The sequence below is a fragment of the Kogia breviceps genome, chromosome 11 (assembly GCF_026419965.1).
Source record: "Kogia breviceps isolate mKogBre1 chromosome 11, mKogBre1 haplotype 1, whole genome shotgun sequence".
NCBI lineage: Eukaryota > Metazoa > Chordata > Mammalia > Artiodactyla > Physeteridae > Kogia > Kogia breviceps.
The window spans coordinates 101,427,563-101,454,090 of NC_081320.1; the positions used below are offsets into that span (position 1 = coordinate 101,427,563).

Consider the following 26,528-nt stretch of genomic DNA (forward strand, 5'->3'; position numbering starts at 1 on the left):
CAGGACGCGGGCTGCCCCGACGTTATCGATGGCCCCTGCGGGGCACGGAGGGGGCACACAAGGACACGCTGGCAGAGCCTTGCTCCCTGGGGGCTGTAGAGGGTGTAAGGCAGAGGGGCCGCCCGCGCGGACCCAGAAGCACGGCAGGTGGTTTGTTCCCGGGTATCTAACAAATCCGCGTTAATCCTCCCTGAGAGTGCTACCAGCAGGGGTCGTGGGCTGGATACTAACCACCAAAAATTCACGTCAGCTGGGACCTCAGAGCGTGACTCTATTTGGAAATGGGGCCTTTGCCGATGTGATTGGACAGGGCTCTCGGTGAGGTCCTCCTGGGTGAGGGCGGGCCCTGAACCGAGGCCCGGGGCCCTTACAAGAAGAGCAGCCACGGAGGCAGACGTCGTGTGAGGACCCCTGAGGACGGAGGCGGGGGGCTGCAGCCGGAGCCCCCGGAGGAGCCGGGCTCGCGGACGCCCGGGGTGCGTACCGTTGGCCCGCGCGTGAGATGGGGGACTTGGGTGGTGTCCAGCCGCCCCGTCCGCGGTGATTTGCCGCGGCAGCTTCGGGAAACTAACCCAGTCTCTCAGATGAGACCCCGGGGCTGGGAGGGTTCAGCTTTCCACCCACGCTCGTGGCGGCCAGCAAGAGGCTGGCCCCGGGCCGGCGTCTCCCGGTGCTGGTGTGGGGAGAACCCGGCACAGCCGTGGGCCAGGAGGGAGCCCCGGGCACTGTCCCCGCTGCTCGCAGGAGTCCCGGGTTGGCGTCCTGGGGGACGGCGCCCATCTCTGAAACTGGAACCCTTTCCCCGTCGCCGCCGGCCCTGCCGGTCCCGCCCCAGGAACGTGTCTGTCGGTGCCCCCGCTCCGCTGGTCCCCGGACCCCCCCCCCCCGCACCGGTGCACCCGGGTCACGTCCTCCCGGGGGGATCCTTAGTTGAAGGCTCCTGACTGGTGGCCGGAGTCCACCCTGCTGCCCGCCCGCACGAGGCCACCTGGCATCGCAGTCACCCTGGGTGCCCGTGTTGTCCGCCGGCCACATCGGCGCCGTCTCGAGGGGACGTCCTCCGTGCACTGTCCCGTCGTCCTCCCGGCTGAAGCGAGTCTCTCCCGCGCCTTCGCCCACCTTGCCCGGCACCCGCCAGACGCCCTGCTCTTGGGAGTGACGGGTTGGCCGTGAGGACCAGGCGAGGGGACCCAAGGCTGTGGAAGCTGCGCCGAATCACGGCGCTGGTGGCCCCGCCGACCTCGCTGAATGAGCGGCCCTCTCCCCCAGGTGGCGCCCGGGGGCTCCCGGGGCCGCAGCCCAGCTCCGTGCCGGCCGCGTGCGCTGCGTGGGGCCCCGGGCGAGCCTCGCGGGGACGGAGGGGCCGTCCCGGGCTCCACAGGTCTATTTGAGGGAATCGTCCTGCACAGCCCGTCCTGCGTGTGCGTGTGCGTGTGCGTGGTGTGTGCGCATGTGCACGTGCAGGTGCGCGTCACGGTACATGAATGCACGCGCTGCCAACCCTGACAATTCCGAGGCGGCGTGTGAAGCCCCCTTCCCCCGAGGGGCCCCAGCGCCGCCCCTGGAAAACGCACCGTAGGCCTTGGATGCGGCCCCAGCCCTGCCGGGTGCAAGACTGCCTTCCTGAACAGCACGTCTTGTTAGCGTCAGCACGTGGAAGGAAAGACTTTATCTCAGCGGCTCTTGAGTATGTGGTATGGATTGGAGTATTTGTGTTCCGGACGGGGGGGCACTTAACGCTGTGTCCCGCTTTTTGGCTTGGCTTTGCTTTCCGTGATCGCGAAGGGTGCCGTACACCCTTGTGGGCGGCGGATCTTGGGCGCCCGCGGTCCAGCAACATGAGCGCTCCTGCCAAGGCTGCTGGTGGACGACCCTCCCCCTCACTCCCGCGCGCTCCCTCCTCCCTGGGCCCTGAGGGTTGCGGAGCCCGGAAAGCCCTGCACTGCGGCTCCCACCGCCAGGCCAGGCCTCGCCCCTCCCAGGGCACTAGCGCTGTTCCCCGCGGGCCGCGGAGGCCCCAGGATGACGAGGCTGTCGGTCTGAGTGTCCCTGTGTCGTGACACTGACCCGCCGGGACCGGCTGGCCTTCCGTGGCAGCAGTGGGAACCATCCTCAACCAGGCGTCAATTGCTTTATTTCCAGAAATCGAGAGAAAACATAAAGGGTGTCATTAAACCACCATTCTAAACAAGGGACTGGCCCTCTGCAGACACCCGTGCGTCTCCCAGGACCGTCCCCCAGCCCCCTCCTCGCTCCCCTGGGACACTCACTGAGCCACGGGGTTCCTGCACCTGTTTTTCTCCAGTTCTGCAAACGTGGACCTACAAACAATGTTTGTATTTTACAAATAAGTGGCATTTCATTGTATATACAATCCTAATCTTGATTGTTTGAGCAGGTGTTGGATATGTCTATGTGAATACATGTCCAGACCATTCCTTTTAATCGCTGTATATACTCTTCAGTTATAGAGCACGTCACACTATGATTTTTAAATCACTTTTTATTTTTTAAAGGCAAAACATTTACCAATTTTGATGATTTTTTCCCTCTGGTTATAAAAACAACACACACACACAATGTGGAAAAACGTGAGGTTCAGAGTCACAGAAGGGCAGATAAAAATGCCTTTGTGCTCATCCTTGCTGTGACTGCGATTTAACATCTAGTATTACTTTTCAGTCCCTTCTGTTAACATCTGCACGTATTATGTAAATATACATTTCTTTTGCGTACTTTTCCATGCCATTAGCTTTTTAAACATGGTCTTGCATAAATGCGTCTTAGGGACATGGGGCAATTAGTGAAACCATTCCCCTACTTTAAAATTTTGACTCAGTTGCTGCAAACTTCTTTTCCAGAAAAGCTCATCTCTTTCTGCTCCTACAAGCCAGGCCTGGGTGTGTGTCTCAAGACGAGGTTCATGGACTGTCAGGTCTCCCGCCTGGTGAGCATCTGGCTGGGGGGGAGGAGGGGAAGCTGGCCCCGTTTTGGACTGGCTCCTGCTGGCTCAGTCACTCCTGGGCTCACCAGCTGCAGACGCTGTCCCAGGCCCGAGGGTGCCACAGCGGACAGGCCGCCCCGCGCCCTACAGGACACAGGTCACGGAAGGGTGGAGGCGAGCTGTCGCAGGGGCCCTGCTCCCCGCGGGCTGCCCACAGCGTTGGCGCAGGGACCGCAGGGAGGGGAGTGGGTGTCTCGCCAGCTCAGCTGCTGTGACAGATGCCACCGACAGTGGCTCTGGGGGCTGGAGGTCCGAGCTCCAGGTGCCACAGGGCTGGCTGCTCCCAGGCCTCGCTCCATGGCCGAGTCCGCACATGGCCTCTCCCCCCCACCCTGTGACTCCATCTCACCTGTGTCACCTCCTTGAAGGCCCATCTCCACAGACGGTCACGCTGGGGTGAGGGCTTCAAACCGTGAGTTTTGGGGAGCCTCTGCGGAAAGAGCTTTCTGGGCGCTTCCCAGGAGTCTGTGTGATGCGCGGAGGGGTCCTGGGTCTGGGCCCAGGGCGCGGGTGCAGACCCGGCCTCGTGGGGGTCGGAGGAGACCACACACGGCACCACCTGACGCATTTAATCTTTTAAGAAATTAAGGAAAAGGAAAACTGAGTGCGAACAAGATAAAGTACAACTGTTACCGCAGACCTTACAGACACCCAGGGCGCGCTTCCCTCACTGCCTCCGAGGATCTGCAAACGTGCGGCGCCCCAGCGGGCAGGGGTTTAGCGCTCGCCCTGCCTGTCTTGACACCCCCGGAGGGAATGGGGGTCGCGGGGTGTGTGTCCAGGATGCAAATACTGATTTATTGGGGAACCTGGAGTCTGGTTTCTGACTGGCCTCCACCTGCGTGAGCCTGTGCAGTGTTACCTGCTCTGTACACAGGGGACCGGGAAGGACGGTTCCGGAATCCAAGGGGATCCGAGCAGACGCCTCCCGCCCTGCACAAGTTCAAGGTGGAGGCCGAGCCTTGTTTACCAGCACCCCTCCCCCGCCCTACCCGCTGCCAGACTGGAAGAAAAACCCTCAAGGTGAAGAAATTAAAATGGAGTATTTTGGGGCTTTTGAAACATAAGGAGTTCTGATCTTTCTTCTTGAAAAGAGACGATTTTAGAACCTCCTTGGTATCCCACAGTCCTCTTGGTGGTCTCATCTTTTTCTCCTATTTATTTTAATGTGTAATGAATCTGTACTTCAACAATTCCATTGGGACCATCTGCTCAGTAGATGCTGCATTTGTGTTTTTACTTTATTACAAAAATGACCAGAAATACAGCTTCGCTTTGCTTTACGCAATAGATGTTTATCTCAGAGTCTTTAAAGTGAGTTCCATTTTAAAGTGTATTAGAATAGCTGGATATTTAAAGGACCCTGGCCCCAGAGTTCTTTAGTGAAGAAGCACTCAGGTACTTCAGAGACTTTAAGGGCAGGAGTGACCGTGTAAACAGGACCGCAGACGCCCTGACCCTCAGACCCGAGAGAACATGTGACTGCGCCGTGAGGCCCGCCCTCGTTCTGTGCAGTAGGGCCCCGAGTTCTCTAGAACCCAGCCCCAGGCGTCCCCGCCCCCGCCCCCTCTGCTGTGCAGGTGCAGGAGGAGGAAGGCCGGTCCGCTCACCCGTCACCAGGCCCGTCTGAGGTGACCAGCACAGGCTGGGAAGGGTCAGAGGAGCAGAGTGGACGCGGTTCGCTTTGGGGCGTGGGCGGGGACGAACGGTCTCTCTTCCCCCTTATCTATCTGTGAATCCTCTAGAACATTCAGGCTTGGAGCGAGAATGGTTTGTGTTACGTGGCTCAGCTTAGCACACGAAGCAGGTCAGCTTCCAGGAATGCACTGGAGGGGCCGAGGCGCCCTGGACCCCCTCCCTCGGGTCACGTTCACCCCGCGTGTGCAAACGGCTGGAGCGGCCTGGGCCTCGGCTGGGTGGAGAAGGCCGGCTCGCAGACGCCAGGGCAGGGGGTTGGTCGGCTCGGGCGTCAGGCGGGAACTAGGCCAGCTTGAGGCACTGCGTGTTGAAGCAGTCCCCCTCCTTGCTGGCCACGGCCTCGAGCAGGGCCTGCTTCTTCTGCAGACTCCGGGATGACTCCAGCTCATACATGGTGGTCAGGTTGAAGAGCGCGCTCTCGTGCAGGCAGTGCCGCGGGTCCTGCTGGGTCATGGCCTCCAGCTGCCGCAGTGAGTCCTTGAGTCGGCCCAGGTAGAGCAGGCACACGGCTGCATTGTTGTTGGCCTGGAGGGGGACACGTGGGACTGGATGCAGCCTCACAGGGCCCGAGGACCTCCCTGGCCCCCATGAGAGCGCCCGACGCTGGCAGACTTGTCGGCGGGGTGGGGGGCATGGGGGGGAGCCACCTCTGCTCGGGTGTCTTACCACCGCATTTGCTGGGTCAATCCTTAGAATCTCTGTGAAGCATCGGTGGGCTTCTGCAAAGTTATTCTGACCGAGGTGAAGGAAAGCTCTGGAAATAAAGCAATACACAGAGGATTAACCAGGTAAGTCAGGATGCGGGCAGGTGCGTGGCAGCAACACTGACGGGGCAGCTCCCAGAACTGGAAGCCCACAGGGAGTATCAGGCAGCACTGGCCCCTCAGGCGTCACCCGAGCCAGGTGGTGTCAGTGCTTTCCGGACGTGGCAGGGGACAGGGCATTCTGGGGAGCAAACTGCAGTGGGTCTAACGTCTGTTAGTTTAATTCAATCCCTGTCAAAATACCAATGGCATTTTTCACAGAACTGGAACTAAAAATTTTTAAATTTGTAGGGAAACACAAAATACCCCAAATAGCCAAAACTATCTTCAGAAAGAAAACTGGAGCTGGAGGAATCATGCTTTTTGACTTCTGACTATACTACAAATCTACAATAATCAAAACAGTATGGTACTGGCACAAAAACTGACATAGATCAGCGGAACAGGATAGAAAGCCCAGAGACAAACCCACACACCTATGGTTGACTAATCTATGACAAAGGAGGCAAGAATATACAGCAGAGAAAAGTCTCTTCAGCAAGTGGTGTTGGGAAGACTGGACAGCCTCATGTAAAAGAATGAAATTAGAGGGAATTCCCTGGCAGTCCAGTGGTTAGGACTCGGCTCTTTCACTGCTGGGGCCCAGGTTCAACCCCTGATCAGGGAACTAAGATCCTACAAGCCCTGTGGCATGCCCCCCGCCCCCGCCATCAAAAACAAGAATGCAATTAGAACATCCCTTCATGCCATACACAAAAATAAGTAAACTCAAAATGGATTAAAGACCTAAATATAAGACCAGAAACCAAAAAACTCTTAGAGGAAAACATAGGCAGTACACTCTCTGACATAAATAGCAGCAATATTTTTTTGGATCTGTCTCCTAAAGCAAAGGAAATAAAAGCAAAAATAAACAAATGGGACCTAATTAAACTTAAAAGCTTTTGCATAGCAAAGGAAACCATCAATAAAATGAAAAGGCAGCCTACTGAGTGGGAGAAAATATTTGCAAGTGATATGACCCATAGGGATTGATATCCAACATATATAAACAGCTCATTCAGGGACTTCCCTGGTGGTCCAGTGGTTAAGAATCTGCCTTTTGAGGCAGGGGATGTGGGTTTGATCCCTGGTTGGGGAACTAAGAATCCACATGCCACGGGATGCCTCAACTAGAGAGCCCGTGCACTGCAACGAAGAGCCCACTCGCCGCAACAAAGATCGCGTGTGCCACAACAACCAAGACCCAATGCAGCCAAATAAATAAATAAATACTAAAAAAAATAAACAGCTCATTCAATTCAACATAAAAAAAAAGATTAAAAACTGGGCAGAACACCTGAATAAACCCCTATTTACATGGTCGATTAATCTATGATAAAGGAGGCAAGAATATACAATGAGGAAAAGACTCTTCAATAAGTGGTGTTGGATAAACAGGACAACTGCATGCAAGAGAATCAGACTAGACTCCTAACTCACACCACACAAAAAAATAAATTCAAAATGAATTCAAAACTTAAATGTAAGACCTGAAGCCATACAACTTCTAGAGGAAAATAGAGGCAGTATTCTTTGACATCTTAGCAATATTTTTTTGGATATGTCTCCTCAAGCAGGAGAAACAAAAGCAAACATAAACAGCCAGGACTACATCAAACCAAAAAGCTTTTGCACAGTGAAGGAAACTCAACAAAATGAAAAGGCAGCCAACCGAATGGGAGAAGATATTTGCAACTGATATATCAAATAGGGGTTAATAGCCAAAGAACTCAAACAACTCAACATCAAAAAAACCTGATTGGGCTTCCCTGGTGGCGCAGTGGTTGAGAGTCTGCCTGCTGATGCAGGGGACGCGGGTTCGTGCCCCGGTCCGGGAAGATCCCACGTGCCGCGGAGCGGCTGGGCCCGTGAGCCATGGCCGCTGGGCCTGCGCGTCCGGAGCCTGCGCTCCACAAAGGGAGAGGCCACGACAGTGAGAGGCCCGCGCACCGCAAAAAAAAAAAAAAAAAAAAAAAAAAAAACCTGATTAAAAAAATGGGCAGAGGACCTGAATACACATTTTTCCGAGGAAGACGTACAGATGGCCAGACACATGGAAAGATGTGCAACATCACTAATCGTCGGGGAAATGCAAATGAAAACCACAATAAGATATCACCTCACAACTGTGAGAATGGCTGTCACCAAACAGAACACGAACAACAAGTGGTGGAGAGGCTGTGGAGAAAGGGGACCCTTTTCCCCTGTGGGTGGGAATGTAAACTGGTGCAGCCACTGTGGAGAACAGTATGGAGGTTCCTCAAAAAACTAAAAATAGAGCTGCCATATAAGCCAGCAATTCCACTCCTGGGTATTTATCCAAAGAAAATAAAAACACTAATTAGAAAAAATACATGCACCCCTACGTTCACTGCAGCATTATTTACAATTGCCAAGATACAGAAAGCAACCTAAGTGTCCAGCAACAGATGAATGGATAAAGGGGTGTGCGTGCGTGCGTGCGTGCGTGCATGGACTATCACAATATTACTTGGCCATAAAAGAGAATGAAATCTTACCATTTGTGACAACATGGATGGACCTAGAGGGCATTATGCTCAGTGAAATAAGTCAAAGAAAAACAAATACCGTATGATTTGACTTATATGTGGAATCTAAAAACAAATGAACCAACACAGAACAGAAACAGAGTTACAGACACAGAGCAAACAGGTGGTTGCCAGAAGTGGGGTGGGTGAGGGGAAGACAGAAACAGGTGATCAAGGGAGGGAGATAAAGAGATACAAACTTCAGATGCAAAATAAACATGTCACGGGTCTGAAATGTACAGTGTGAGGAATACAGTCAGTAATAATGTGATGACTTTGTGTGGAGACAGGTCATAATTAGACTAATGGTGGTGATCAGTTTGAAAGCTATAGAAATATCAAGTCCCTATGTCGTATAACAGAAACTAACAGTGTTGCAAATCAATTATACTTCAAACAAACAGAAAAAGATCAGATCTGTGGTTGCCAGGGGAGGGGAGGGGGGAGGGGGGATTAGATGACGGTGGTCAAAAGGTACAAACTTCCAGTTATACGTAAGTACTAGGGATGCAGTGTGCAACACGATGAACAAAATTAACACGGCCGACTGTTATCTATGAGATGATGGATGTTCATTAAACTTGGGTCCTCACTTCATGAGATGCCAGTGTGTAAATCAAATCATCATATGCTGCACACCGTAAACTTACACCGTGCTGTAAGTTACTTATATCTCAATAAAACTGGAAGGAAAAATAAAGAAAAAATACATACCTGTTCATTAAAACCATTATTTTACCCTGCAGTCCATCCAGTTTCTGTGTTACTTTCTCTACGTCTTGAAAGTACTTTTCAGCTGTCTTTATGTCTCCAATCTGCTTTGACAAAATTATGTAGTCAGTTCAGCTGACAAATGTTAAATCTACACCCACATATATAGTTTCCTAATGTTATGTTAGGATATCGAAGACATTTATGTATCAGGCAGAGGGTAAAACTCTGGTATAACCATTTACTGATTATCACTTTTTGTTACCAAAAAAAAAAAAAAAAGTAAGAACCATTTAGGATACAGCGGGATGTCAACATCTATCTCTATGTCAGAAAGTGAGTGGTTAATACACCTGCATGTTAACAAGTCTCTTACAGTTTTTAATTTGTACTCTTCAAAAGGAATCCTGGGGCTTCCCTGGTGGCGCAGTGGTTGAGAGTCCGCCTGCCGATGCAGGGGACGCAGGTTCGCGCCCTGGTCCGGGAAGATCCCACATGCCCCGGAGCGGCAAAAAAAAAAAAAAAAAAAAAAGGAATCCTGGCATAGCATTGTGAAAAATAAAAATAACCCCCGACTCTGGCCTGGCCTCGGGCCCATTCTTAAATGTGGATCATTTCAAGAAACCTCTGTTTGCCATGTAGCACTCAGGCAAAACACGCTCCACAAGTCCAACTTGTATATTTGGCAAATTAAACTTGATATTATCGTTAAAAAAACAAGACTGACTAAAAAAATACCACATTTACCTTTTGGTATAATATTACAGTCTCCCAATCAATTACTGGGGGGTTATTTGTGACCAGTAAAATGATAGAGATCATCAAAGTAACACATTTCAGCCATATTCTGACCCAATAATACAGAACTCTATTGTCCGAACAAATGGCCACACTCTTATCAAACGGTTACGGAGACCTCAGCTCCCTCTGAAATGAAGCCAGAGCCACTGGGGGTCCTGATGGCTAACCCCCCTCCCCCGTCCTGCCACCGCTGCAGACCACAGCCTGGGGGGTGGGGGGTTAGGAGGGAGTCAGGTCTCCTTCTGCATGAGGAAGGAGATCACTGACCTAAGGCTTAGACTGCAAAATACAGGAAAAATGAAAATCCTGTGACAACAAAAACCTTACCACCAGGGTGAAGGAAGAACAAAGGCCTCTGTGTTGCAGGCCTAAAGGAGCAGCTGACTCCAGGGCATCTCGTTACAACACCCCACGAGATGTCTCTGCGTCTGCCGAGGGGACAGCATCGCAGCTGCAGTGGTCAGCGCCCTCTCTTCCGCACGCTCACCCCCATCCCAATCCCGGGGTCCTCCAGCCACCTGCCGGGAGAGCTTGTTCCCTTCCCTTTCCCTCCAGGGAAGCCCGCGGTACCTCCCTGCAGCCAAGGGCAGGTGTGCCCACCACCCAGCACCAAGGGTCTGGGTTACTCTCCACAGTGAGACCCCTGCAGGCAGCACCCGGCCCCTTCACGTTACCCTGGGAAACCAGGGCCTGGTGTTTGGTGACACAATGACACTGGCTGCACTGCTGTTGCTGTGAGTAATGAGCGCCCTCCGTCGCCAATCCGGGGAATCTCGAGTCCTCGGCCAGCGCCCATCAAGCTACCCTCATGGTCTCCGGCCCCTCTCTGTTGTCAATGCTGCCCCCGAAAAACACCCCACCAGGAGGAGGAAACAAAGTGGTGCCACCTGCGCATCTGCCCGCCCCACCCCCCTCGTGCACACGGTGGGAGCATCCGGGGTCCCCCACAGAGGCCTGGCCGTCTCTGTTCCCCATTCCCTGCAGCGCGCTCACTTACCCTGCGTCCCCCAAGGGCCCAGGTGCTGATGGAGATACTGACGCTCACCGGCTGATAACAAAGGTGCACCAAGCCCTAAATGTCTGCTGGGTGCTGTGCTAAGTGCTTCCCACAGCTCACAACTTCTAACAAGCTGTGCTATTGGTCCCACTCCTTTCTTCACTCTCTGGATTAAAAGGATGAGGCTCACTGGGCTTCCCCGGTGGCGCGGTGGTGGAGAGTCCGCCTGCCGATGCAGGGGACGCGGGTTCGGGCCCCGGTCCGGGAAGATCCCACATGCCGCAGAGCGGCTGGGCCCGTGAGCCATGGCCGCTGAGCCTGCGCGTCCGGAGCCTGTGCTCCGCAATGGGAGAGGCCGCGACGGTGAGAGACCCGAGTACCGCAAAAAAAAAAAAAAAAAAAAAGATAAGGCTCAGAAAGGCTGGGCAGTTTTCTCAGGTCACGTAGCTAACATAACAGAATGGGACTGTCCAACTCCCAGACCACGTGACCATGTGCTGGCCCTCTGCACCACATGGCCTCAAGGAGCTGGTATGGGACTTGCGCTGAAACTATTTGCTGGTGGGAGATAACGAAGGAATCTTAGAATTTTCTTTGCCACCTACTGATTTTCCTGGTCATTAGAAGGTAAGTTCACATCCTTATATTTCTGTTTTTTTTTTTTTTTAAAGAATTAATTAATTTATTTTTGGCTGCACTGGGTCTTTGTTGCCGTGCACGGGCTTTCTCTAGTTGAGGCAAGTGGGGGCTACTCTTCGTTGCGGCATGCGGGCTTCTCATTGCGGTGGCTTCTCTTGTTGTGGAGAACAGGCTCTAGGCACATGGGCTCAGTAGTTGTGGCTCGCAGGCTCTAGAGTGCAGGCTCAGTACTTGTGGCGCACGGGCTTAGTTGCTCCACGGTGTGTGGGATCTTCCCGGACCAGGGCTCGAACCCGTGTCCCCTGCACTGGCAGGCGGATTCTTAACCACCGCGCCACCAGGGAAGTCCACATCTTTATAATTATTAAAACATAATTAGGATTTAAAATCCTACTGATTTTCTAAGACTTAGAGGCAGCGTAAAAAATTAAACAATATAAAAAGGCAATTAAAAGTATTGCAAAGTATCTAGTTAAGCAAATAAACAAACCCAAACCAGTTATTTGAAGAAAACAACAGGTAATAAGTGGATGAACTAATCAAGGAAAAGAAAGCCTGAGTAAACAATTATAAATGTAAAAGGAGAAATAACTATAGTTAAAATGAAATTGAAGTAATTATGAAAGAAGACTATATTTTACAGAACTCTAAGCAAAAATATATGTGAATACACAGACCAAACAGCTGATTTTCTTGGCACTCTAAATTGCCAAATTGATCCCAGAAACAGAGAGAAAAAAACCTCACACGTGGAACACTAAAGCCATTAGTAACAATAATATTAAGTTATCCGACAAATCCTAGGAGGGTGGCTTAGGCCTCTTTGAGGTCAGTTATTCAAATCTCCCAGGAACATGTAATTCCAGAGTATCCAAAATATCCCAGAGAACAGAGAAAGCAAGCAAGTAAGCTATTTTTATGAAGACAGAACACAGATACCAAATGCTTTTGAGAAGGGCACGCTCGCTCGCTCGCTCACACACACACACACGCGCGCGCGCGCGCACAAACCCAGACCAATTTCACTTATAACGATAACTGCAGAGATATGGGGACACTTCCCCCGGGAGCCCAGCGTATTGGAGACACAAACATGAATACTTCTGTGGCCAGAAATGTCTCCAGGGAAGCACCGATGACTGTCAGGGTCCCTCCCCAGGGCCATCAGGTCCGTGACTGCCACAGAAAGACTGTGCTTTCATATTTCAGGGTTCCTAGATGGATTTCCAACATACATTTCTCAAATTATGCAAATTAAGACAGAAATGAAGTTTCCGAGATTGTCCTGAGTAGTGAGAAATTAGAGCAGATACGGAACATTATTTTAGTATGAGAATCAGGATAATAACCGGGCACCATGAGATGCCGGGCACGGCACCGTATTCTTTACACGGCTGTCTCTTTTCATCGGCACAAGGACCCCAAGAGGCAGCCACGAGCGTCCCTGGTGCACAGAGGAGAGGACGCAGCTCAGGAGGGTGGCTAGCCCAGGGTCAAGGCTAGGTACGCACCAAGGACCAACAGAAACCCGGGTCTTTCAGATGCTAGAACACGCATTCTTCAACATCCATGCGTTACTCAGTGAAGGTCAACCTTCAGAGCCTGGGGCAGGGACCCCGGGCGTCCTGGGAGGGACTTGGACGACACACATGCGGCCTTCACTGTTGGGTTGTCTTGGGACGCCCCCTTGGGGGAGCAGCGTGTCTGCGGGGCGTGGAGGTGGGGCGCGTGTGTGCACGCATTCGTGTGCGCAGTGGCCAGGAGGTGCAGGAACCTGGGCTCTTGGTGACCTTGTTCAAATTCCTCCTGTGGGCCCGACCCCTGGGACCTCGGGCAGGTCAGTCGACCCCCGGGAAGCCTCAGTCTGCTCCTCTGTAGAGTGGGCTGGTCACACGGCGGAGGAGGATGGCCCAGCAGGGCACCCGCTCAGGGCCAGAGCCTCCCCGCATCCACCCCCCCTTGCTTCGACCACCACGGACGGCCCCGTCAGGCTCCCGCCCAGGCTGCGGGTGCTACGGTCGACACCCTTAGAGACTGACGGCGCGGGGACGAGGCACCCGCGCTCGGCCTGCGAGTGTGCGCCTGCCGTCTTGGGGAGGACAGGAGCGCGGACGGGCGCCCGGCACCCCGGCACCAAACGCGCCCCGGCCTCAGCGCCATCCCTGGCAAAGAGGGTACGTCCCGGCTTCCCGCACTGCCGGGACCGTGGCTCCAAGAGGGACCTCCTTCGTCCACGCGCGTGGATTCAAGCGCGCTTTCCCGTAAAATATCAGCAACTGGCCACGTTATCAGCCAATGAAAGTAAGATTACTGACGGCTTTGTCAACACACTTCTACCTGCAACAGGGCAATTTCTCAAGGAATCCATCTCAGCGCTTCCCAGATGAAAATCTACGAAAATGCTCGTCTAGCAATCGGCTTCCTAATCACGTCAAAGCCCAGAGCACAGTCAAACCGGGACCAAGAAAACTACCCCTTCTACAGTCACAGAAGTCGGATTTGATGTATTTCCTGTGCTCTTTCTTAAATCTACAGCATCCCCGCTACGGCAACCCCCGGCCCACCCTGCCAGCCGCGCGGCTCCCACCTGGAGGAAGATCCGGCCGATGCAGCTCAGCAGCTGGGGCTCCTGCTCCGGGTAGTACTGGATGACCGAGCGGTACGCGTCCACGGCCAGCACGTAATCCTGTGGGGACCCAGAGAGCATCCTAGAGTTAGGAGGGTCATGCTCCGTTTTACACGTTACAGGAGCTCAGGTACCTGCAGACTCGCACGGGAAGCGGAAACGCGAATGCGTGGGCAGGTGGGACGTGGCACCGCCGTGAGGGCGGCCGACGGCCCGGCAAACCAGGCTCTGAGCTCTGTGTGTAACTACGGTCCCGAGAGCCTTCCTCTCCCCGAGGGGCTCTGGTTGTGCACTTAAGGGCAGAGGGACTTTCTTCTTCCATCTTCTGAGCAGCAATTAGTATTTCACCTGGACTCACTCTTTTCTGACAAAATCCTTAATTGGTGAATTCTGTCTTGCCTCCATCTGCCAGACACAGAAACTGAATTTATTAATAGCGTCTCTTAAGTATTTTCTTTACTAAAACTCGAGGTAAAGTTCTTAAATGTAGACAAACGAAAGCCGCGTAAAACAGCTGGGCCGGGAGAGCTCGCTGGCTCTGGCGGGAGGAGGCCATCCAGGGCACCTGGCCGTCTTGCCAGGGTCACAAGGACAAATCCCCAACAGCCCCGAGCTCAGACGGCAGGGTCACCGTCCCGCCCGCTGGTGGAAACGGTCCCGGGCTGGGGCGAACAGCTCCCCGCGTCCCCCGGGTCAGCAAACAGCAGGCCGTGCGGCAGTGCTCTCCTCACCGGGTCTTCGTAAAACCCCAGAAGGTACTTTCTTTTCTTTAGTCGTCTACGTTTTCAATCTCATGAAAACTGGGACAGGTGTTACTAGTTCCCTAACTGGGATGTTATGAAGACAGACAACAAGGAACATTCCAGTTTAGCAGGGGAACAAAATGGAAAGACCCCCCAGGCTGGCAGCGTCAAGAGCAGCTAGCTCATCACAACGACTGGACTCGCTGGTGCAGGCGGCGAGCCGGCAGCGCGCGCCTGTCCCCCGCGGCGCCTGGGCTCCTGGCACCGCTGCCCGCGCCCTGCCCAGCGGGAGCGTGTGGGTGCGGGCGTGCCGAGAGCCCTCTCCCGGGGCGGCAGTGACCCCCGGTGCCTGGGGCCCGCGGGACGCTGAGCCCTGGATTTCTGCGGAGAGACGGGGGCACCTCGGCGCATCTGAGAATCACCCACTGTGCTGACCGCCTACGCCTCACTTCTGGTTTAGGGCGAACGAAAGGCCGCCTCGCCGAGCGCGTCCGGCGGCGCCCAGCTGTCACCGGCTCAGGCCAGAGCACACGCCCGATCCCGGCCCGCGTCTCTGGCCGGCGAGACGCAGCGCGCCTCCGGGTGGCTCTGGCCGGCGTCGCCGCCTGACGCCTCCACGTCTCGGCGCTCCGGCCTGCCACGGAGAGGCATGCGGCGCTGTCCCGCCGCAGCGGCGCTCCTTGGAGAGCACGCCTGGGCGGACACAGCCGTGCGGACCCCGTGCGGAGGCTTTCAGACGAGGCGCCGGGCCGGACGGGAGCCCCGGGCGGCTGCGGCCTCGGGCCGAGCCCTGGCGGTTCCCAGGAGCCCGGCCTGCAGTAAGACCAGAGCTGAGCGCGGCCCAGAGCTTGTCAGCGGACGACCGTTTATTTACCGGAGGAAACGAGTAAATGCGGCCCCGGCGGAAGGGCGCTCTTGAGGGCGAGCGCCGTCCAGGCCGCGGTCAGGCGCGCGAGGCCCGCTCGCAGGGACCGACTGCTCTAGCTCCGCCCTCCCCCTCCTCTTTCAGCAGCTGCGCCGCCTGGCGGGGCGAGGTCGGCAAGAAGGCGGCGTACGGGCAGTGCGGGCGGGCGGCGCGGCGCCCTGAGTCTCCCAGATGGGCTGGGGTGCCCAGGCTGCGACAGTGTTTCAGGCACACGTTCGGGCTGAAGTGTGTGAACAGACTGCTCATCATTAAAAAGGTGAAGCAGCGTTCACGTCGCCGTAGCAGAAATGTTATTCAGCATAAGAAGCGACTGCTGAAGTAACCCAGCGTCGCCCATACGCGAACGAACGGAAGGGACGGGACGCGCCGGTGAGGCCGCCGCTGCTGTAACGCTGGGCTCGCTCACTAGGTGGCGACAGGATGCGCACGCGTGCTGGCGCCCCAGCCGCAAAGTTTTTCATTCCTTTTTTTACCTCGTGGAAATGAAAGCAAAATCTAAAATCTCAAATTAAACTGCACTTGTGGTAAAAGTATTTTTGAAGCACAGTGATCTGTTCTGTACTGAGTCCCGACAACGTAGGTACAAGACTTAGTCTGGCGCCTGGTGGTATCATCACTCCAGCAGTAGACAGGGTGTTTTTATCCCACAATTTTCTATTAATGTGCCTTAAAAATGCACATATGAACCCACCAGTGGAACAGGAGACCCTCCTGAGGAGTCCCAGCCCGTGACCAAGGAGACACTGATCGGCCTGTGACTTTACAACGCGTCCTTTGTTTCTGCGCGTGAGCTGGCGAGCTCCGCGGAAGGAAGGCGGCAGTGGCCCTGGGCGGCTCCCTCCACCCGCGGGAGGGACAGGGCGCCGTGTCGGGGGTCGGGGCGGCAGGAAGGGAGGAAGGGAGGAGCTGAGAGAACCAGAACGCCTTAACCCCAAGGCGCTGTCCAAGGGGGGCTGCAAGTGCATCCCTTCCGGGCCTTCGTTTCAGGGGAGGTCCCCGGGGCTCGGGGTTGGGAGGGGCACGCGAGGCAGTCTGCATCCCAGGGTCACAGCGACGCACGGAAGGCAGGGTCCTGGGGCAGGAGCCGAGCGCACACCCAGGCTGGCCTTCTGCACGGGACCCACAGCTGGCCCGGGACGCGGTCCCCTCGCGGGGCTGCCCTGTCAGGGTTCGACACCAGCTCCCGGAGCCCGCTTCTCCCCTTGGCCATTTGCCTGCTCCGCTCTGCTAAAACCAAGCTCAGGAATGACCCTGGGCTGGCCCGTGGGACGGCCACGACGTGGCCTCTTAATGGCCTAGAAGATGTTAACGGAGCTGCTCTGGGTATCTGCGGCTCACTGATTCGGGCAGCAAGCAGCCTCCAGCCCCTGCAGCTGGGCCCTGCTGGGGAGGCACGGATGGAGGATCAAAGGAGCTGTGCCCTCGGTTCAGCCTCCTCATCCCCCAGCCGCCTCCCCGGGGGCTGGCGGTGGGGCGGGGGGCGCCCATGGGGGGCGGGGCTAAGGAGCAGATCTGGGGAAGCCTGTCCCCAGATGCCACGACCATTGAGCGCAAGGCAGGTCAGGACGAGGGAAACCACCTCCTCTAATGGGGGGAACAGAGGCCAACTCTGGGGCTGAATCCAGAGAAAAACAGGGGGGAGAGAGAATTGAGAGCATGAGGAGGATTTCAATTAAATCATCTCGACCCCTGTTCGAACAATTAAACTTGGCAGTGTAAATTCTACATTCTATTGACATTTCTTTCAGTAGAAATTAAAGCACGTTTATCCTGAGTGTCTCACTGGCCTCTCTGCTCGATAACCGCCCCCCCCCGCCCCCCGCGCATGCACAGCACCTCGAGGTCCCAGCGGTCCCCCACGCCCTGAGAACATCATACCTTCATGAGCAGCAGGCAGTTGGCCATGGAGCACGTCACCCGGCCCAGGCGGGACCGCCACAGCTGCACGGAGGCTGCAAGAGTGGAGTACAGGTGAGTGCGTGGGGAGCGGGTCCTGCCGCCCGCCCGACCCAGACGGACGGACGCCCCCGCCCCCCGGCCCGGCCACCGCTCCCTGTGCTGCACAGCCCACACCTTGGGCTGTGCTCTCGGCGACCTGCTCAGCCTCGGGGAGGACAGGTCCCATGCCCTGACCAGGGCCACGTCCCCAGGTTGGCACGCCCGAAAGATGGGAAAAGCCAGCCAAGACGACAGCCCTCGCCCTGCAGCGGGGCCACTCCTGGTGTGACCTGGATGGGCTGGAGGCCTTCCGGCTGTAGGGCTGGTGGACGGTCACACCGCGGTGTCAGCAGCTGCGCCCCGGTTAACAGCGGCCTGCCTGCCCAAGGCCTAGGTGTCGTGACCTTTTCAGTGGAAGCAACAATTCCTAACCCATCTGCCTCAGCAGGCTCTGAGGGTAGGGGGAGCAGAGTAGATGCGGGGCGGGGAGGCTGGAGAGGCCGGTGCTCGGTCAGATGTTGAATCTGCCATCCAGCTCAGGCCCAGGGAGAAGCACGTCCCAGACACGTGTGAACGGTGACCACTGGGCGACCTTGCCTTAAACTGACCTTCCTCCCACTGCCGGGACCAAGGGTCAATTTTGGGATAACAGTCTCCTAGAAATGACGCTTACTCCTGGAGTGCTTGAGAAAAGGACAAAAAACTTAATTGTCAGAATTAAGAACGTAACTCACTTTGCCTTTCAGCAATTAAATATGCATTAGCTGCTTACATTCCCCTTAGGACATCATTTTTGTGAAAAGAAAAATTCTGAATATCTTTCCTTAACGAATGTAAAATGTGGATTCTCAGTGAACTGCATTTTATTTTGATTATCTTTAAGGACTTTCTAGTGCTTTCTTCCCTTCTTTGCCTTATAAATCTGTTGATCTGCTGTGAGCTGTCAGGTTTCCAGGCACTGCTTCCTGAGCTCCAACAACTACCTGCTCTTTGCCACCAAAACACAGACCCCCCCACCATGGGATGACATGGCCAGAGTGGGAAAGATGCTAGGGCGGGATGTCCCAGGGCACAAAGATGCCCACGTCAGACTCCTGTTATCTACCTGCACTTAAATCCCTGAGAAGGACGCACGAACATCGCACGTACAGACCTGGTCCCCTGGGATTTCTCAAAGAAAGGGATCTGTGTTTACAGCACAAACGCAGACAGAGCTGTTGGTCCTTGAGGATGGACATCTCCTGCCTGGGATGCTTCCCCCTTTCCCACAGTCACGGGCGCGTCCACGGTGCCTGGCGCCCCGGGCCCCGCTGTGCCCGAGGCACGGGCGCAGATCTTTGCCCGGGGGGTTCTCCTCTCAGGCCACCTCTCCTGCTTCTGGCACATCTGTCTCCTCACAGCGTGGCTTCAGAGGAAGCCCACCCCTTGCCCACATCATCCGTGCTCACCCGTGGTCACCAACAGTCGCTCCAAGTCAGGTGCAGAGCGGGGGACCACTGAGCCCCTGGAGACCACATAAGCCCACGGGCTCATGTGCAGAGGTGCCAGCCTCTCAAGGAGGTGCCGTCTGAGCTGGGTTTTGAAGCATGATTAGAAGTTCTTCTCTCTAATGTTCTCAAGAAATCTCAGCCAGGATAATCTTTTCGAAATGCAGTTCAGCCCCTGCCCGCCCAACACTCACATAAAGACCCATTTCCACGGCCTGGCCCCCGAGGCTCTACACGCAGGGCCCCATCTTCCTTTCCTCTCCAGCTCTGCCCAGGCCTCAGGCTCCCTCCTGACACCCACGGGCGTGCGGGCCAGGCACCCACCTTGCTGTGGACGCTCACATCGATTTCTGGGGTTACATGCTGCAGGCGGGTCTCGGCCTGACGGGGCTCCCCGAGAGCGGGGTTCACGCCTTATGCCAGCAACAACCACGGTGCCTGGCTTGGTCCAAGAAAGGACGGGGGACATGAATGCACGAGAGGATGAGTGCATTACCGAGTGAGAAGGAAAAGAATGAGACAGAGAAGCCTTTGGGGCTGAGTCCTCTGGCGATGTTGGCTGATTATTTAAGGAAGGCAAATCTGGCACTGACCTTGTCTGTTCTCCTGGGCCATGCTGTTTATGCTGCCATCCTCCGCCAGGCCCTGCTCCAAGTTTGTCAGGATCTGTGCGAAATGGAGGGAAGAACAACAGAAATTACTTTGCTTCCAGCCGCTGCCACAATATACTCCGGGAAAAGCACATTTCTCTGGATGGAAACCCACTTGTCAAGGAGCGTTTCGCAGGGACACATTTTAAGCTTCGTTGCTCACAAGGCACGGAGGTGACTGAAAACAGGGAGCTGCTCTCTGACTGGTGGGGGGTTGGGGTTTATGGCGCTCGTAAGGCATCAGAGACCCCAGACGTGGGGCAGATATCCTCTGTCTGTCAGGAAAGCATCAGGAACGTTACACAAGAGGATGATTATTAACTTCTGTGAAAACATCAGTCTCGCTCCTCCAGGGCGCCTGAGATGTGCAGCCTTTTTAAATGTATCAAATAAATTCTGAGCATCTGTCACTTTACGTAGTTTTTACTGTTCAGCTAATAACCTTGCGTTGCTTCCTCTGTGATTTGGTTTCCCCGAAAGGAAAGAAGTTGCTACCACGGTGATCTGGGCAGAGGCTGTGTTCTTTTGGAGGGCAGGATGAGGAGAAGAACCGTGTTAATAGTAAACACTGTTTGCAGGGAAGGAAAAGAAAGACGTGCTAACTGAAAACGGGGGTCTCATGCTTCTGTGACGGCCGACTTCAGGCCACGCGCTTTGGGGAGGCACCCCCTTGTGTAGTGGGCCACCCTGCCAGGCAGCACGGCCCCAAACGGCCCACCCTCAAGAGGCCAAGTTCACGACCAGCGAAGCAGCTGCTCGGGGCTCTCACCGGCCTCGTCCCATCCACACAGAGACGGGCCAGCTGGGCCTCTCTGCTGCCAAGGGTCAGCGCTCCTCAAAAGGTGGACGACAGTTCGCTGTGAACACGAAGGCCTGTCCTACCGTGACCACTCAGGACACACCCGGGCTTCAAAACTGTAACCTCGAAGATGAGCTCGTTGGTCCAAACGAGGTCAAATGATATTTTTCAGCTACTCGGTCTTCTGATAAATAATCATAAAAACAGAAACTGACCAGGAAAGAAGGTCTCGAAGGTGCCATTGAGGAGGGACAGGAATGAAGAGAAGGACTAAGAAGTTCTGAAAAAGAAAAACAGGAGGCCTGGCTCTTCCCAGCCCCGGGGGCCACGCACAGCGCAGAGGGCCCGAGGCCTGGCCTCCACTCACAGGAGGAAGGATGGGACATGGGGGGAGAGGCAGGCCTGACAGCCAAACCAACCACAACAAGAGAGCAAGAGAATCAGAAGCACAGACTCCGGGAGGGCGGGGTCGGGAGTGGTCCTGGCCCCTGCAGGGCATCTCCAGGCACCTGGGCAACCCACCCGGGGGGCGGGGGACACAGTTACCTCCAGCCTGAGCTAAATCGCAGGAGAACAGTGTCTGGGGGAGAGAGTTCCCACCCCTATGACTTCACACAGTCACAGTAACAGCACGCTGATCTACCAAAGGTCGTTTCTGTAGAGCAAAGTGTAGAAACGCTCCCACCCAAAGCCTGAGCTACTCAGATGGCAAATGTGGCCGCATGCCCCTCCTGGCCCTCCTGTCCAGGTGCAGGTCGGACGCCACGACCAAGGCGGGCCGCGCCCACGGCACCCATTCTGGAAGATGCTCCGGAAACGCGAGCGTGGGGCGGCCGAGTCGGCAGCAGCCGGGCTCCGGGCGAGCCATGTACTTCTGAAAGTGACTACAATACGGAAATGACAGTGGTTTGAGCGTGTGAAGATGCTGCCTGGACATGAATAGGGAGCAGCCGGGAGGAAATGTGGGCCTGGGAGACGGTTCTGGACCCGCTGTTCTGTCAGCAGGTGGGCGTGACCAGAGCTGAGAGACTGTATCGACCCCCCCGCCCGCCCCACCCGCGGGTCCTGGGCTGTCCTGGATTGGCTCTGGGACGGGCAGTGTCACTCCAGCAATGCAGACGCCGTCAACACTCTGCACAGCAGCGGAGGGAGGACAAAGGACTCAGGAGGCCCGGGCTCGGTTGTTTTGTCCAAGGAGAAAACTATACGCCTCGCACGAATATCCCAGCTGCCTGACTCCATATGTAACCAAGACCACTTGATCTCAGGGCTTCCCTGGTGGCGCAGTGGATAAGAATCCGCCTGCCAATGCAGGGGACACGGGTTCGAGCCCTGGTCCGGGAAGATCCCACATGCTACGGAGCAACTAATCCCGTGCGCCACAACTACTGAGCCTGCCCTCTAGAGCCCACGAGCCGCAGCTACTGAGCCCAAGTGCCGCAACTAGTGAAGCCCGTGCCCTAAAGCCTGTGCTCTGCAACAAGAGAAGCCACCGCAATGAGAAGCCCGCGCAGCAACAAGAAGCCTGCGCATCGCAACGAAGAGTAGCCCCGGCTCGCTGCAACTGGTGAACGCCTGCGCGCAGCAACGAAGACCCAACACAGCCAAAAATAAATAAATAAATTTTTATACGTATATATATATACACACACACACACACACACACACACATATAAAGGACCACTTGATCTCAAACAGGCAATATGTCACCTACTCATATTGAAAGGGACCAAACCCATGCTCCGACTTCTCTGCAGTTACTCTGGGTTTGGAAGATCACTTACAAACATTTCTGGGTTCCCGGCGAACTTGAGCAGCCCACAAGAAACACCCCATTTACACCTCTCCAGAAATCCTAGAAGTTCGTGGGCCCTGGTGCACGCGCATGACCTCGGACTCCGGTATTTTAAACTCCAGGTTCTGAGTCATATGCGGGGTGCAGCCCAAACCCTGCCCTTCTGATGGGCTCCAGGCAACACCAGTTATGGGTGGTCTGGGGACCCCGGTTTGTGGGAAAGCGCTCGGGGAAGGAGCCCTGGTCCTGTCCTTTGTTGGCCTGTCAACGGGCTGTGGGTGGGGAAGGTCTAGGCACCGGGTTTACACACAAAGCGTCCAGTCCTTGGACCCCTGGGGGCCGGCCCTAACTCAAGGACCCAAGGACTCACTAACGACCTGCGGAGTTCAGACTGAGGTGAGAGCAGGTCTCCCTAGAGGGGCTTAGATTTCTCTGGAGAGTCCTGGGACCTTCTCAGCCCTACCAGTCTCCTAGGGGACCTTTCTGGAGGCTTCTTGGAGTTGCTGCAAGCCACTGCAGGACTCTTAAACACTCCCATGGGCCACGCACTGTGCCAGGTCGCTGGTCATCGAACCCACACAGCAGCCTGGAGGTGGCTGGCGGCTCCTCCTCCTCGGGCTTCTGCAGGCGGGTCACCCCACCAGGAAGAGTCAGGGTCACACCTGGAAACACCCGGCTGCCTGACTCCAAAGCCCCTCCAACCACGGCCTGTGGGCATCCCCCCGGCAGGGCATCACACCTGGCAGCAATGCTCTCTCTTTCCATGCAGGTCAGAGAGTGAGAACCTTCGATGCCAAGGTAAACAGTGCCAGGATGCAGATTCCAGACCTCTCTGTTCCACCGAGGGCTGCCTGTTGCTGGGCTATCACACAGGTGCCGGGCGGGACCGCCCGCCAACTCGGGTGACCTTACGGCACACTGTGGGTCACCTCTGGCACATGGGACTTCACGCGGGGCTGGGGCTGCTGAGGGGTGTGGTCAACGTTCCCACGTCTGTTCTGGGATCTGCAACGACGCGACCTGGAGTTTCCACAGGCGCGAACTTCCACGTGAGCCGCGTCAGGATACAGATCGTGCAAACCCTGACGACCGCGACGCTCCTGTCACCCCCTCCTTCTGGGCCCTCCGAGCACACCCGGGCCCAGGGGCGCGAGCGCCGATGGCAAAGGGCAGAGGTGTGGCCTCGACCAGGGAGCAGGAGCCGTCACCCCCCTCCTCTCCGTCACCTCCCTTCACCTGTCAGTCACTCCCATCTTATCTGACGGAGCCACCGTCCGTTTGTTCTCTGCTGGAGCAGCAGGGCAGAGGGGCACGCGGGCCGTGGGCGCCAGGTGAAGCCGGGCAGCGGCGGGCGCGGCCAGCACGCCGACGGCCAGCCCAGCTGGGCGCTTCCCCGAGTGGCTGGCAGGGGAGGGCGGGCGATGTCTTTTCTCCCTTCCGTTCTTAACTGCGTTTACAAGTAAAACAGCATAACCGAGCAGGTCCATCTGTTGGAATTCCTTTTCAGTACAGATATGAACCCTTCCTGGAAACGCCCCTCTCACCTCTGCCTCATTAGGGTGTCCAACCAAGAACAGAGCAAACCGACGTCCCTTCCCAAGGGGCTCCTTCGGCAGTGAGGGTCTCTAAAGAGGCACTTCCTTACCTGGTGCCCCGAGCCGGGCTAAGGTGGGGCGGGCGGAGGCTGCAGAAATCGAATTGTAGGCCAGGGCAGCACTGAACTTAAACCCACGCGGCACGTCCCCATCAGCGGCGACCCGAGCCCCACGCTGATCTGGCATCACGACATATGCCAACAGGCTTAGAAACGTGTTCCCTGGCTCTCTGCCGACGGGACCCAGAGGTGCGGCGGCCCGCAGAGAAGCCGAGGAGCGGGGATGGGGGCACAGGTACCGCCGCTGTGGCGTGACACGGATGTGGCTCCCCCAAGCCACGGGGCTCACTTATTTTAAATCGAGGTACGTTTTGTTCCTCATCGCTGCCACTACATCTGATCCAAACGGTTCCTACTTCACCACGTGGTGCTTACTTGTCACCTTCTATTTCAAAGACAGCAGAGAAAACCCTGGACCGTTTCGTAAAGGTGAGCGACGTTCTGCTAAAACTGGGCCGCACCTAAAAACTCGAGACAGCGCTCTCGTCAGGCTGAACACACAGGCTCTGACCGTCCTCCAGTGAACCTTCCGTGTAAGGAAAGCTCAGCTTCTTCTGAGCAAACGGCGCTGGGGATTCCATAACGGGTGTTACGTCCCGCTCTGCTCTGCTTACCTGGACCCTCGGCGCCAGCCCGTGTGTGGCAGAAGCCTTGCCCATTGCCGGCCGCCCCGCTGTGTCTGAACTTTATCTTCCCGTTGGCCCGCGGCCCTCATTTAGTTCTGCAGAAAAACTTCTACTTACAAAACCAACACGCACGCCGTGTGCGGCCTGGAAAGAGGACCGAGGTGACCTGTAGTCATTACCCACACCGCTAGCACGCTGGGGTGCTCTGCCTTCGGGGCGTACGACTCCCTTCACAGAGGCCATCCTGTAGCTGTAATTCTAACTCTGCAGGCTGGCGCTGACAGCGGATGTCACAGCCTGAACGCCTCCCACGTGGCGGCTGTGGAGCCCGCGTCACGCGCCCCCACACCGCAGCCCGGCGCCCGGGGAGCCCCGGCTCTGTGTCCTGCTGCTTTGGTCGGGGAGCGGCGGGAGGCCTCGATCCCGGTGTGTCCCTTTGCAGAGAGGGCGCCGGCTGCCCGGGCCGGGGGCCACCGGGTGGCCGGGGTCTGCCCCTCACCCACCCCGGCTGCCCCCGCCCGCCCACACCTCACTCTGCTGCCCCCCCGGGCCGTCGCCTTCCACTTGGGGAACCCGTGCTGGGGCTGAACTGTGCAGACCTGACGTGTGCTGGAGAGGCGGCGACCAAGAGCGGGCCCCGAGCACACGTGCACACCCCCCCCCGCAGCACCGAGCGGGCCCCGGCTGGCTTTCTCACTAAGGACGGAAAGCTTCGTGCTCTCCTCCTTGCCCCCTTCCCGGGCGCGGCTTCCACGCCCAGCCCTGGCCTCCGGAGCGACGACAGACGCCACACACGCAACGAAACCGACGGGCACGGAGCGCTTCGGGGGTGTGGGGCGCGCCGCGGCTTTCCTTCCGGAGACGACGCCCCGGTTTCGCTGCCCGCCCGAGCGAAGCCCTCGATCGCCGCCAGGGCTCTGGCCGGTCGGCGGCTCCTGCCCGCCCCAGCCCCCGTGACGAGTCCAGGCGGCGGCCCTGCTGGACCCGCCGCAGCTGCACCCCGGCAGGCAGTTGGGTCTGGGAGGCCTGGCGGGCGCTGGCTGAGCCTGGACCCCCTGGGTCTGGGGCGGGCAGGAGGCCAGCAGGCCCGGCCCGGCGAGCAGGCTGGCGAGGGGAAGCCGAGGCGGGGGGCTGGGCGCGAGCGTCACCCCTGGGAGAGGCTACGTCACAGGCTGACTCATCTCCTTCCCTGCTGGACGCACCCCCTGACCCACTGGGAGCAGCTCCTGGCAGGGGAAGCGCGGCTGGCGCCCTCCGGCACCGAGGGTGACGCAGGAGGCCGAAGCCGCGATCCAAGGCTTCCGGGCACACGCCGCACGTGCGGGGAAAAGGGCAGCAGCTGGACCCGCAGAGGGTGCAAGGCGCGGGCGGCGGCCGGTTGACGGCCGGCGACCTGCTCTCGCTCAGGCCCCTCGCGGCCGGACCTCAGCTGTACTTAACCCTCGGAGGCTCCGTCTCCTTGTCTGTACGTCAGGCATGACACGGCCTTGTACAGTCATCGCGAGCATTTACGGAGCTTTCACGTAAAGCGCGGAGCACAGCACCCGTCGTGCGGGAGGGAGCGCCGAGCACACCCCCGTGCCCGACGTCCGAGCCCGTGGCGTCAAGGGCAGCAGCACGTGGCAGCAGGCGTGGCGGGGAGAGCACGGAGCCCGCCGGGGAGGCCTCGGCAGACAGCCTTAGCGTTAAAGCCTTAGGGTTCATATGCACTTCCGCTGTGTGACACGGAGGTGAGTGAAAAGCAATAAAAAACAGTCATCTGTGTGTGATTTAGAACATCGCTGATTTAGTACCAATTACAAGTTTTGCTTTCCTATTTCTGGAAATAACTGTATTTTAACCATGTTTGAAGAGTCAAGGAAAGGAGTGTTAGACTCTAAAAAATAGTGATGACACAATTTCCCCCATCAACGGATCAAATTAGAAGAGAGCAAAGTTCTTCTTTTTATCTTTTAAGCGATAAAAGCCAGAAGCCGACGCAAAGCTTAAGAGTGTCAGGTGGCCTGCTGTGGCGTCCACTCTGTGAGGGCGGGAGCCCTGCCACTTCCCTGCTGGGAACACGGAGGACCCCCCGGTTGCT

General features: G+C 56.5%; 1 protein-coding gene across 2 annotated transcripts in view; it reads right to left on the reverse strand.

Annotated features, from left to right (window-relative positions):
- Positions 1-2,485: 2,485 nt before the first annotated feature.
- TRAPPC12 (trafficking protein particle complex subunit 12) overlaps positions 2,486-26,528 on the reverse strand; it is a 66,197-nt gene continuing 42,154 nt past the window's right edge. For both annotated transcript variants that reach the window (XM_059078263.2, XM_067008225.1), the window contains 6 exons: positions 19,518-19,590; positions 17,378-17,451; positions 13,793-13,891; positions 8,772-8,872; positions 5,369-5,456; positions 2,486-5,227 (listed from right to left, as the gene is read on the reverse strand). In XM_059078263.2, coding sequence (XP_058934246.1) covers positions 4,985-5,227; positions 5,369-5,456; positions 8,772-8,872; positions 13,793-13,891; positions 17,378-17,451; positions 19,518-19,590 — 678 coding nt within the window. In that variant the 3' untranslated portion in view covers positions 2,486-4,984. The remainder of the gene's footprint in view (positions 5,228-5,368; positions 5,457-8,771; positions 8,873-13,792; positions 13,892-17,377; positions 17,452-19,517; positions 19,591-26,528) is intronic.